Source organism: Hetaerina americana, unplaced genomic scaffold (assembly GCF_022747635.1).
Source record: "Hetaerina americana unplaced genomic scaffold, ioHetAmer1.1.p SCAF_5, whole genome shotgun sequence".
In the NCBI taxonomy this organism is placed as follows: Eukaryota; Metazoa; Arthropoda; class Insecta; order Odonata; family Calopterygidae; genus Hetaerina; species Hetaerina americana.
The window spans coordinates 6,042,763-6,056,310 of record NW_027287095.1 but is presented as its reverse complement, the minus strand read 5'-3'; the positions used below and the strand labels follow the sequence as shown (position 1 = coordinate 6,056,310).

Sequence of the window (13,548 nt, the reverse complement as noted above, 5' to 3'; positions counted from 1 at the left end):
AGAAAATGACCATATATTCATAATAATTATACAGTGCAGAAATTGTTCATCATCACAAAAGAGAGAGTGAATATCACCTATTTCTGCAAAGTTGCTACATCCTGGACGTTAGGTTAAGGTATGGGATTGACAGTGCTATCGAACATTAGTTTTAGCTATCATGGAAACTAATCTTTTGCTGCACCATTGTTTCATAGAATGCCATCCATTCGTAAAAAGGATAAACAAAAAATTTTGAATCATTCAGAAATGGATGAATGTTATAATTTTCATTAAAAGATGCTTTGGTATAGTTACCCTATCCCAAATATTATTTTATAAGCATGGCCTCAGAAGACTGCGACATCCTCGAGGGGCCAAATCACCATTATGATTTGGATCAAGATTTGAACTGATTGAGTACAGAGGAAAATAAGGGGCTATGTAGTCATCTGCTCCATGAATGCAACATCATCAAAAGCCCTGTGACTAATGATAAGCCCTGTGGCTATCCTTCCACCAGAAAGGATAGGCATCCTAGGCCATGTAGTGTGAATCCTAGGTTATGTATTCTGATTACCAATTTGGGTTGAGGAAGGCTAGAGGAATGCTGAATACCTTTGCAGTAATGAGCACATTTATAGAGAGTAACAGAGAATACAATCAGGAAGTAGTAGTCTGTTTTGTACCTTTTGGAAAGGCATTTCATCAGGCAAAGAGTGAATAGGGTGTAAATAATTAATGCATAACCGAAAATAGGAGTAAATTGGAGGGACAGGAGACTAATCTGCAGCTTGTGCCTGCTCTCAGACTGCTCAGGTGAAAGTGGTCAATAGAGAGCCCGGATGAGTTTGGTCGGGTTCAAAGAGCAGAGATAGATGGTGTTAGCTCAAATGCAGTAGAAGTTAGTGCAAGTGTTCCCCAGGGAAGTGTCTTCCGCCCTCTTTTATTCCTACTTTACGTTTACTCCGTAGCCACTTGTAAGATACGTTTTTTTGCTGCCGATGCAGTGGTTTACCGTGATCCTAAGGACTAAGCAGCTTTTTTGGATGACATTAGTACTATACAATGCTGGTGCAACACTAGGCAATTTGAATGAAACTTTAAAAAGTGCATGGTCATACATTTCTGGGAAAAGAGCAATTCCATCCTGAATGCCCACTGCACTGGGAACACCCAAATGGAATGTGTTGACTCCATTAAAAAGCTAGGCATTGTCCTCACTCAGGATCTCTCCTGGGTGAAACACATACAGGGAATACGTGGACAAGCTAACAAAAAATTAGGATTTATTAGAAGAGTACTGGGTGAATGTGATGAAAAAGTCAAATGAGTTGGACAAAGATACTGAATCACAGCTGATAGATTTTTTCGGTAAAACATAGAATTCCAGGAATTCACATATCTCCCTGCATCTTCTGGTTGTTTTGAGAGCAGGGAAGAGGTGATGCAAAAGGTGATGGCAAAAATGAACTCCATCCCAAAAGAAACCTTTCACAAGTATTTTCCGCAGTGGGAAGGGGTGGTGGGCTAAGTATGTGGTGGTGCAAGGGGTCTACGTTAAAGGGTCCAATCCTATCATATAAATAACATATTTTTTCCGGCCAAAGGTTGCGTTTCCTTTCAGTTTACCCATTCATCCATTTCACAAGGCTTGACTGGACATAATGAAACATTCATATTCCTTGTCCTATAAAAATGTTGTCAATCTTCTCAGTTCAAAACATTAAAAAAACATGAATACTGCTTCAAATTTGTGAAAATATAGAAATGATTGAATTGCATCCATGCAAAGCACCTTGTACTGAATTCAAAGGATTAGTTAGCCAGGTATACATTCTGGAAAGTTCAATTATCATCAAAGCCATTTAGAATAAATAGATTCAGAGGAAAATACTTTTCAGGTGGTTCACCATTTCATATCTTGAGAATGCTTCCATGATGACCCACTCTAGACTAGCTCAAAGGAGAGGTTGACAAGTGTACAGAATGGAAATACTGAATCATAGGAATAAAAAAATGGCCAGACAATAGTCATTCCTATTCCAATGTTATATTTCAATTCATAAAACTTCTTTAATATTAGTCCTGGGTTAAATATTTTGCTGAAAATAAACAAATCTTACTTTTTATAACGTGCACACTTGAGTCATTCGCTAAGAAGTTGTCATCATTCATGAAAAATAAACCTTTATAAGATCTGCTTCAGAATACAAAATTCTTTACAAGAGTCAGCATTTTCCAATAAATTTGTAAACAAAAAACTTAATTATTGTCACAGCTTCACAATAATGTTCTTTTAACTCTACTTTTCTGGGTGATCACAACTAAATGATAGTCTCTGTACGAAACACTCTGATACCATTTACATAGCCAGAAGATTTGAGTAGCCATCATCATCATCCAGGCCAGCTTGTGTGTCATGCCCTTGCTCTCTGAGAGTCAAGGAGTCTGCATCAATGACAAGAGGATTTTCAGAAGAGAAATCTCCATGTCTTGCTTCTGCATATTTGTCCCTCTCATCAAACTGAATACCTGGAGCTCCTTCAACATATTTCCCAGCATCGTCCAACTTGTTCCTGTCAGACTGAAAGACCTATCATGTTGGAAAAGAAAAAATTTAAAGTAATTATTGCAAAGAACCTTTAATAAAAAACATATAATGGGTACTTGATAGAAGCTGTTTTTCTGTTTCTTAGTTACTGTGCATACTGCAATTTCAATGAAATGGTATCAGTGCAACAAAACCCATCCGATTAACTGTTTTTATTCTATCAACATTATCCCGCATAGCAAAGTTTAAGCCAACATTCAGGAAAATGGGTAATATGTAAAGGTATACAGCAATTAGTGACATAAAGTGTTGGATTCCCCTAACTACAATGGATAGAAGCAGTGCTTCCAATATCTTTCCAGATGCTACTTTAGTCCAGGCATCATTAGAGAAGAAAAGTTTAGGCATGTTTTATTGAAACGCTCAAAGATTGTGTGGCCAGCTGTCAGTAGACTTTTCTTACGATACAATTCCTTCTTCTTATTGGAATTATTTACTCATTAAGTATATATTTTCAAGCACCTTTGACCATTAAATAACTTAACTGTTCAAGTTTTGGATTTCCCAAGTTTTAGGTGTGCTACCTTCTGCTTTTCAGTCACATAACCCTTTCTTTTGATTTTTGCCTCCTCTTTGTTTGCTAGAACTTTCTTAAAATAACTGTCTGTTTATACAATAACAACTATCTTGCTAAAAAGTGTGCAATACTAATATTTTTCTCAGTGGATATATCTACCATTTCTTTCAATTTAATGTGGTGCTTAATTTAAGGATACATTAGAGTCTTCAGGTAAAAAATAAAGTAAATCTTCAGTTGCCTTCATAGAGAGAAAATTTATGATGAATTTAAGAATGGTTAAATTCGATTATTTCTATGGCTCACTCACCGTAGTGCATTTTTTTTCGAATAAATTTCATTTTCTTATTTTCCATATTCTTCAAAAAAAAAAACTATTTACCAACATGAAATATTTCTGCAACTGTAATATAGTTGTTTAATGATTTCAAAATAGCTTTGCTTCATTTTGTCAGATTATTATTGGACTGTTTACAGCCAATACACCTGTTCAGCAATAATCAAACTGGCCTAGGGTCTATTGGTCATCCCTGAGGCAGTCTTACATAAAGCAAACTACATACATGTAAAGGTGGAAATAGCAACCTGTGAAGTGGGGCAGAATGTGTCATCTTAGACCGATTTTTTTCATGAGGCTTTACCTATCAAACCTCACTAGTTATTTGATTCTCACTTAGCTGAATGACAAACTACACATTAAGGCATTTTTACCAGTTTGTTCTAATATAAGAGAGAGAATAGGACAATGATTCACCGGAGAATTTATTCTAAAACTATATGTTTAAAATTTTATCAGCCAAGATTTATAATAAAATATTTTTTATGTAATTTTTCACTTTCATGTGGGTATATCAATTTTTTTTAATCAGCCAAGTAGTATTTTTATTCTACCTTGGAAAAAACATGTTTAAGTGTGTCCATGGACCCCTTGGTGCCTTTCATTAAGAGTAAGTTAATGCCAACACCGGATTTCTCTCCAACCTTCATCGTTTCCCGTCAATCCCTAATGGCGCAAATGACCTCAGCTGTTGGTTGCCTCCCCTAAATACTACTACTCCCGCAAATGGCCAAATTTAATTAAAAATCATATGAAAATTATCAACATCAGTGAAAAACCATTTTGAAATGCATAATATTTAATACTTTTATTGTGTTTTTAAAAAGTAACTTAAACTTCAACAATATATTAATTCATTTCAGAACAATTCCTTGTTACACACTTTTTACATTTCAGTTAAACTTTCAGTCCCAAAGTAATTGCAATTCTATTTTAATTCTATGCACTTCAATCATACCTCAGAATATTTGTCATCTGAGAAGTGTGCATCTTTCTCAAATGAGATTCTGTATATTTTCTGAAAGGCACAAACATTTCAAAGAAAAGAAATACTTCTCATGACAGTGCCATGGTCCACTGCTTTCCACTTCAACGTCGAATAACATATAAATACACACATATAAATTTGTACTTGGGATTCAGATTTTTCACTCCTCTGATTATCTTCATTTAGTCTTAATTTCCTCTTTAATTCCCACACTTGGTTTTCCCTGTTTGGAGATACTAGAAATTGGTTTAGGTGCATAAGGATAAAAGCCTCCTTGGAGGCTTCGATGGATAATGGATTTATAGGTATGAGAATTACAATTTAGTTTGCAAGTGGACATTCATCAACTTCATGAACAAACAATATCTCTTAAGAGTGTGTATTAAAGAATTTTCAGATTTCAGGTCAAATAATTAAAATCATAGCCTAAGGTCATTAAAATTTGCTCACTACACATATGGACATTCATAAATTCATACCTACAACAAGATTCACTAAAATCCTTATTTTCCATTATAACACATTCTTATGTATTTCCATTTTTATTACAAAAACTGTTACCAAAATAAGAATGAAAAACTCCTGCCAATGAAAAGTAGAACGAAACAATAACATATTGCGATGCTGCTTATGGGAAATTTCTAGTTACGGAATTAATAACAGAAAATTAACACTGAACATCATCAATTCTTTCAGGTAAAAACACATTAATGATGCTGAAAATAAATATATATGGTCAATACTTCAGAAATTTAGAGAGAGCTTACTCAAAAACCTCTAAGACCAATAATCACTTTGCCAAAAAGGCAGAGACTCAAAGAAAGCTTTTCAATAAATGAAATTATATGTATTATTGATAACAAAACTGCAATAAAATTTATAAAATTATTTAATTCATTCCCTCCAAATTTAGTGATGCTAGCATTTCCTTTATTACTACATCTTGTCGTTGTTTGACATTATCACAGCATCATTTTCAAATACCTTTAGGACTGAGGGGGCTGGCCTAAACTGCATTGAGCAAAGGAAGGAGGGCAATACATACCAAGGGAAGGGCAACTTGGTACGCGACTTTGCAGGGACCAAGTAGGATACAGTAGGCAGGGAAAATTTAGTCCCTCCCAGAACTCTACGTCTTTATTATGTCGTAATTTTATAAACGATGATATTTCCATAGTTAAATTAATTATCTTAATGATTAATGGCATTGAAAAATCTAATTTAGTGCAATATCCATTAGGAAATGCAGCAAAAGCCCGGATGAAAACTAGAACAAAACAATAACATATTACTGAGAGCTATGATCAGCTGTTTAGCAGTCGTTAATTATCACCAGAAATCCAAACATTAAGACCTGCCATCTTGACTTAAGTCATTGCCACTAAACCATTGTCAATGGGCAAGCCTAGATTTTGAGATATTTTACTGGAGCAAATACTTGCAAACAAAAAAAAGATGTTTCCTTCATCTCTTAAAAATTGCACGAGCTCTGATTAATAATTGTCCTGAGACATTGTCATGCCCCTTATTGATGAAAAATTACAGTAAAATATTCCCCAGATTACAGTCTAACTTCATGACTCATTCCTGGTTTCTTCTTCTGTGAATGGAATTCATAAATGTTTCTAAATTCCTCAGTCAGTTGACGCTCTGTATTAAGTTCAAAATTTCTGTTCTCTATGATGAATTCTATCCAGTGTTGACCCTAACATATCATCTTAGTTAACATAAAATGAAAATCTTCTTTTGTATTTAATGCTGATCTGACCGCAGAAGGCTCAATTCCTGGGGATGCTTCTGGCCTTCCTCAGCTTCACCAAAGTGGGGTGATTTTTTGGTACCAGATCTTCAAGCTAACTAGCTAGATCTTAGCTAGTTAGCTCCAGTTAGCTCTTAGCTTCAGCTTAGATCTCCGCCCTCACCTTTCAAACCATCCTTTAGGTTTATGACTGGTTTTTTAAGCATAATTATACACATTTATGCCTGTCTACTGATTTATTTAACATGATTTCCCTATTTTTAACAGTCGATAAATGAGATATTTTAAGAGACAATAATTTGATAACAATTTATTTTCCTCAAACTTCAATAATAATAAATTATAAAATAAACTTTTATGATAATAATAAAATTATAATTTAATAGATTACACTAAAAAATTTTGAACAAATGAACAAACTACATTAGAGACTTTAAAGGCCAATTCACATTTGTGGAGAGGTCACGGTCAAAGAACTGTGAGATCAGGGGGAGTTTAATAGTCTCTATTTGACACCATATAAGATGCACTTTTGGCCAAAATTTTGGTTCAAAAGATCACCCCCGTCTTATGAGTTAAGGTTCAAACTCCATGGGCTATTGTTCAGTAGTGAATTTTATTTTACACTTAATGCTCAGTACTACCTATTTTTGCTCGATAATATTTACTTATAAACATATAAAGTTCATTATTCAATTGAAGAATTATGTAATTCGGATTGGTATTATTAAGCTCATCATTATCATGTGACATGATAATGATGAGCTTGATATTATGTTGTTCACGTCTGCAATGTCAAAAGAGGGGTGAGCGAGATATCAAATAAACTTGATTGTAGTTTATTACAACTGATCATAACAAAACAACTGGTGTTCTACTTACTGAGTGGCATTATTTGTTTCATTAAAATTATGCTAATAAATATGAAAACTCACGACAAGAGATTATGCTATACAATTCAAATTAAACTGAGAGGGTTAGATTGCACCAAGGAGCATGGAAACAGAATTTTTTTGTAATTACATCAATGAATGAATCTACTTGGCTTTTTGAGGCATAAGAACTAAAAGGAACAACATATAACATGAATTTGAGGGATGTTGCACATTCACACAGACTGTTGAATCATTTTTTCTTGTATGTACCTAACCGAAACAAGGGTGCGTCTTGTATGCGGTCAAATATGGTACCCATTTAAGATTTGTACTACAGTGAAAATAGTGCTAGCACTAGATCAAATATGGGTAAATGGATTTTTACAATTAAGGTTAAAGAGGCAGTGGAGTAAGCATTTCATAACCTCTAGGATTCCAAGAAGTGGTGACCAAAGAGCAGAAGATCTCTCTAAAGTTTGAGTTTTACCCAATAACACTAGCTGACTCTCAAAAACAATAATAATATCCCGGCTTATTACATTGCTTGTTAACAATGACAATAAACAACACATACCAGATATAATAACTACAAAAAGTAAAATAAAACTTATGGCTCATAAATCAAAGCCAAATAAGTTAATATTTTATAAGAAGCTATAACATGAAAGAAGCACTTACCAATGAATGCATAGATGCACCCATTATTCCTGGTGTTGAGGATTTCATCTCTTCATCTGTGTTACAGCCACTCTGTCCTGATTCTTCATGTCCGCTTACATCTGTCACATTAATTGGCTCAGAAAGGCTATCATTAATACTACTATTTTCTTCTTGCATTGCTGGATGGCCACCAGTGGTGTCACTGACCTTTGCTGTGTCGAAATTGTCTCTTGAGTGCTTTTTGATCAAATTGGGTGGAAATGAATACCTAGATGTCTCATTTCCTTTCAAAATAAATTGTCCACCGTCTTGCTTTTTATGGTTGATTTTACCATACATTTCATTGGCTTCCATATGCTGCACATTATTCATATTGCTGTCCTTGTTAGAGTCAACTGAATTAATAGGATCCATTATATTCTTAAACAGAATACTCCACCCACTTTCATTACTTTGCTGAGGTGCCTGGAAATTACTATCACCTGGTAAATTACCTTGCTCAAAAGACTGTGGCAATGAGCTCATGCTTTCACTATTCATATTCTGCTGTTGATTTTTTTCCTGCTGTTGTTCTGGTATTTCAAGGGGTGCATGAGACTCCTGCTGCACTGGTCCTCCATGGCACCAGTCTGTCAGTGTGTATTGCTGAGGATTGTAGAATGGCAGGGGTGGAAATGGATGGCAAAATGAATTGAATTCTTCACTGGAAGATACTGGTACAGTCATGTGTGAGGTGGGTTGTGGAAGTGCCCCTAATGTATTTGTGGTAGGTCTTTTGTATGAAAAAAAGTATCTTTCATTTGATTCTCTATTTACAGTGGCACTGCCACCAACTGATTGCCCCTTGTCTATTTTATGAATAAACACATTAGGGGGTGGTGAGGAAGGCTTTCTTGTGCAATGCTGCGAGGAACTTCCAGGTCCTTGAGCTGTCTGGACGCATTTGGGAAAACCTATTGAGACCCTCTTTGAGGAATTACCACTAGGAGTATGGGGAGGTTGATATGCAAGAATCCTACTCCTTTTGGCTCTTGAATTGGTTCCATTTTTGGAATTGGGATAAGGCTTTGGGGATTGCTGAGGTTTTTCAGCCTTGTACTTATTTGAGTTGGCAAATTCAGAAAGATTACTATCTTCTTGGCTTTTATGTTTCTGTGAATTCAGACCACAGTTATTTGATTGTTGATTACGCTGCTGAGATCTAAATTTTGCTATTTGAGCCATAACAGATTTTCTTAAGCGCCGAGCATAGAGAACATTGTCTATTGTCCTCAGAAAATCTCTTCCACATGCATCTGTAATATCAAATACAGAATTAATGAATAACTGGTTCATTCTTGAGAATCACAATGATATTTTTACCTTTAAATCACTAAGAATTGTTTCCCTAGCTATCACTGGTTCTTTTAAGAAGGCGATAAATCATTGCTTATATTAAAGACATAATAGTGCACAAATCAATATCCCTCAAATAACCTTTTGACACACTTCAAGATTAACCAAATTTGAAGAGCATACAAGGAAATACCTTAAAATAAATTCAAACATTTCAAATTTGTCATTCCATTCATCATCTCAAAAGTGAAATGAAACTACCACGGTTGTATGTACACAGGGAAAATACAAGGAGAAAGAAAATGGCATCGGTTAGATTACACTACATAGAGATTTAGGAAGTGTCAAAGAACTCCACAAGATAACATCCATACCAGAAATATTCAACATGATGATCAAGTATATTTTCCCTAGTCAGACAAGACTCAGGTCATAATTTACTTGCATTGGAATGCAATAAAAAATCCCTGAGGATTTGTGAGGGCTGGAGTGTGTGAAACTGAAATGTTGAAGTTTTAATGAGATTAAAAAAAAAATAATTGCCAGGCTTCAGAAACTTCATAAATATATAAATGAGACTACTGCAATGAAAAAGGTACAGAGGAAAATTGGGTGGATGTAAGAAAACAGACATTATTAATAATGAATTTAAGCTGAGCAAAATGCATAAAATAATAATAATAATTTTATTGGTCCAGTGATCAAGTACATGATATAGGACAAGTCAGAAGAGTAGAATAGAAGATGGCGAGCACACTATAACAATATTACACTCCATCATTGATGAAATCCACAACCTTGTAATACATTTTCTATAGTAACATTGCTTTAATTGTGGATTTAAAAACGGAAAAACTATTGATACCGTTTAACTCATTGGGTAATACATTGTAAAGTTTTAAACCCATTGAGTTTGGACCACACAAAGAACTTGTAGTGCGTTCATATGGGATATGAAGGTCATTATAACTTCTTGTGAAGTGGCTGTGTACAGCACTGTTTTTATAAAATTTGGTAAAATTATTGTAAGTATACAATAACACATTTAAATATACACACAAGGAAAAGGTAACAGGCCCAGCTTTCTAAAAATGGGTTTACAAGGGGCAAGATAATGGGAATTGGTTATTAGCCTCATGTTCTTTTTTGCATTTTAAAAATTCTGGATGCATGTCATATACCACTAATGTATAAATATACCACTATATATATACCACTATACAACTATATATATATATATATATATATATATATATATATATATATATATATATATATATATATATACCACTATACAACTATATATATATATATATACCACTAATGCATAAATATACCACTAATGTGACTGCACTCACGTTCCCAAGTATTCTGTATTATATGCGTAAATCTATTTAAAGTCCAAATCCATTGCATGTTGGCCAATACATTTTTATATTGAATTAATACCTACCATATACTTTCTGAAGTTGTGGAGGGTGTATGTCAGGAAAGAGCTCACACAGCCTATTGTAGAAACTGTAGGAATCTAATGCCGGTGCCAGTTCTTCTCTGGAACTTCCTGCATCAGCTGCTGCTCCATTTGGCTGAAAAAATGAAAACTGCAAAAAACAGCTGTATACACACAGGCTTCTGCCAACTACATGATTGTATTTGGTGCCAAATTTGACCTAACATAAAAATAAATAGCTTGAAATCAGGCCTAAAATAAAATCAGTACTTAAAATTGGACGTGCATTGAAGCCGAACTCATTTGCAGTCCCAGTTTAAGTAATTTTCCATGTGTTAAGTGATCTCCCAGCTATTCCCAACTTTTTAAGTTTGGATATATGGATAACTTGGGTTTAGTCTGTTGAGGAATATCCACCTTCATACACAATTTGATCAAACGACAAAAGTGTTGACTTGTTTTTTTATGTGAAAGGGATTTCAAACCAAGAATTTGTTCCTCCTTAACACAGCGACTCAAATTTTTTCCTGCGATTTTGAGATTCAACCAAGGGTGCAAAACAAATTTTGAAACATATAAAAGCAGAGATAGGTGTTTGAAATGCAACTGCACCACTTCAAAAATAGCTATTCAAACAATTTTTGACAAAAAAATTAGATTGTAGTTGATACTCCACTCTCTCTACTGTTCATTTTTAGTTACATTTTGAATCCAATACACCCTCAAGCAATAAAATAATGCAATTCAATACATTCAGAGAAAGTCAAAGCAAACTATGGAAGCCATGCAAGACAACTCGCATATATAATTCCAGACAATGGAAAAAAGTGGGGCAAGTACATACATTGATTCACCTAAAGAATAATCAGAGTGAGACAAGAATACATATCATGCATAAAATATTGAAAAATCCATTACACTTTCAATTTTCTGTCCCCATTATATTTTCTTTAATTGCCCATTTGAGAACCCACACATTAAAAAAACCATGATTCTCCTTTTTAAGATCCACAAAAAAGTTCAATTAAGTCCTTTATTAATTCAATTGGTACCTGGCCATTGTTGACACTTGAGTCCATTGGCATCTTGCTTCCATTAATCCTTGTATGCTCAGGAATTGGTCCCAGTGGCATAGAAGGTGGGATTTTGGTCTCCTGATTGAACGGCATGAATTTAGGTGGTTTACTCTCTTGCTCAAACTTCTGCTGCAGATTATGTTGACCAGTAGATTGCTGATAATTCATATTAGCTGCTGGTTGCGTTAAATGTGCATCTTTACAAGATGCATGATTTTTACCAAATGTATGCATGTGAGACACCAGAGGTGACGAGAAATCGTGCAGAAACTGTCTGGGTCTTGTGAATATAGGGTCCATGGGCTGATGTGGTAGGCGAGGTATTGGTAAACGGGATTGGGAAGATCCACTAACATTTTGTGCCGGCAGCATTTTCAAGTCAGCCTCCTAGTGCAGCATCAAAATAAAATTCCTTCTTTTAAGTAAATCCACTGCAATAACTTAAATTTATACATGATATGCATATTTCTTAAAATTACAAACATTTTAGCATCATTTGTGATTGTCTCTTCAAATTGATGCCTCCATAAAATGAATGGATCAACAATTTCGAAAAAACATAGTTGGACAATAATATAGAAGAAGTTCATACAAGCGCAATGGCTCCTTTAGGTCTCTGGGTCACATGAGAACATGGTTAAGCATCCTCTCATGGAAGGAACATCTTTGAAATATCCATGGCAAAAAAAATTCTTTGTCTTAGATAATGAACCCTTTTAAGTTCTCATACAAAGCCTGTTTTGGATTAAAAAATAACAAGAAACGAGCCACTGCATGAGACAATGCCAATATATTTCCCAAGCCTTATTTAAAATTTGTGGAAAACCTTAGTCATGAAATGCATAGGCCCAATGATAACATGAATTATTATGAGGTAATCTACTGGTTAAGGTAGGCTTTTGAATGAACACAACAACCAAATAAATATTTTGTGACTGCAAACAAAACACAATCCAGCAACCTACTCTACATCAAGTCCCTCCTCATCTCTCAGTGCCTCCTTCCTCCCTTCATCCCATCCAACATTCCTATCCTGTTCCTGCCCTTTCCTAGTTTGCCTAACATTCTCCCCTCTATTGCAGTCTTCAACATCCCACCACCAATCAATACGCCCTTCATCCATTTTTCCTGTCTCCATATGATTACTCCCAACAAACCCCTCTCTTCACCCACCATACCAAGTACTTCTTCCTCATTTGTTTTCTTCTCTGTCCATTTCACCTTCTCCATTCTTCTCCACACCCACATTTCAAAAGCCTCCAGTTTACGTCTATCCTCCTGCTTCAATGACCACGTTTCCGCGCCGTACATAGCTACGCTCCATATCAAAGTTTTTAAGAGTCTTTTCTTAACATCCTTACTCAGCGTCCCTGTCATCAACTCCCTCCTCCTTGTGAAAGCTTCTTTGCCTAGCGCAATTCTTCTCCTTACGTCCCTACTACTTTGACCGTGTTGGTCCAAAACACTACCGAGATACGTAAACTGTTCTACCTGCTCTAGTTTTTGCCCTCCTATTTTAATGTTAAGCTTGGCCTTTTTCTTTCTAGAAAATCGCATAACCTTTGTTTTATTAATATTGATTCTCATCCCATACCTGCCACACTGAATTTCCAATTCACTCAGCAATGCTTGCAGCCCCTTGGCTGACTGACAAACTAAAGCTTGGTCATCAGCAAACCTAACTGATTTTACGAATTCCCCGCCCACCTTCATTCCTACCTCCAGTTCTTCCCATGCCTCTTTGGTCATTTCCTCTGCATACAGGTTGAACAGCAATGGTGATAATGGGCAACCCTGCCTTACAACTCTTCCTAACACTGCCCATCCGGACTCCCCGTTTCCCACCCGCACCTGAGCAGTCTGAGACACGTACAGGTTGCAGATTAGCCTCCTGTCCCTCCAATCTATTCCTATTTTCTGCAGAATACTCATTAGTTTTTCCCAATTCACTCGATTAA

At 35.4% G+C, this 13,548-nt stretch overlaps 1 protein-coding gene across 1 annotated transcript; it reads right to left on the bottom strand.

Moving 5' to 3' along the window:
- Positions 1-2,344: 2,344 nt before the first annotated feature.
- On the bottom strand, positions 2,345-8,953 carry LOC139693494 (uncharacterized). Its single transcript, XM_071591668.1, has 2 exons — positions 7,748-8,953; positions 2,345-2,575 (listed from the first exon to the last, which is right to left on the bottom strand). The coding sequence occupies exons 1-2, from the start codon at positions 8,951-8,953 to the stop codon at positions 2,345-2,347; spliced, it is 1,437 nt and encodes a 478-aa protein (XP_071447769.1).
- Between the last annotated feature and the right edge of the window lie 4,595 nt (positions 8,954-13,548).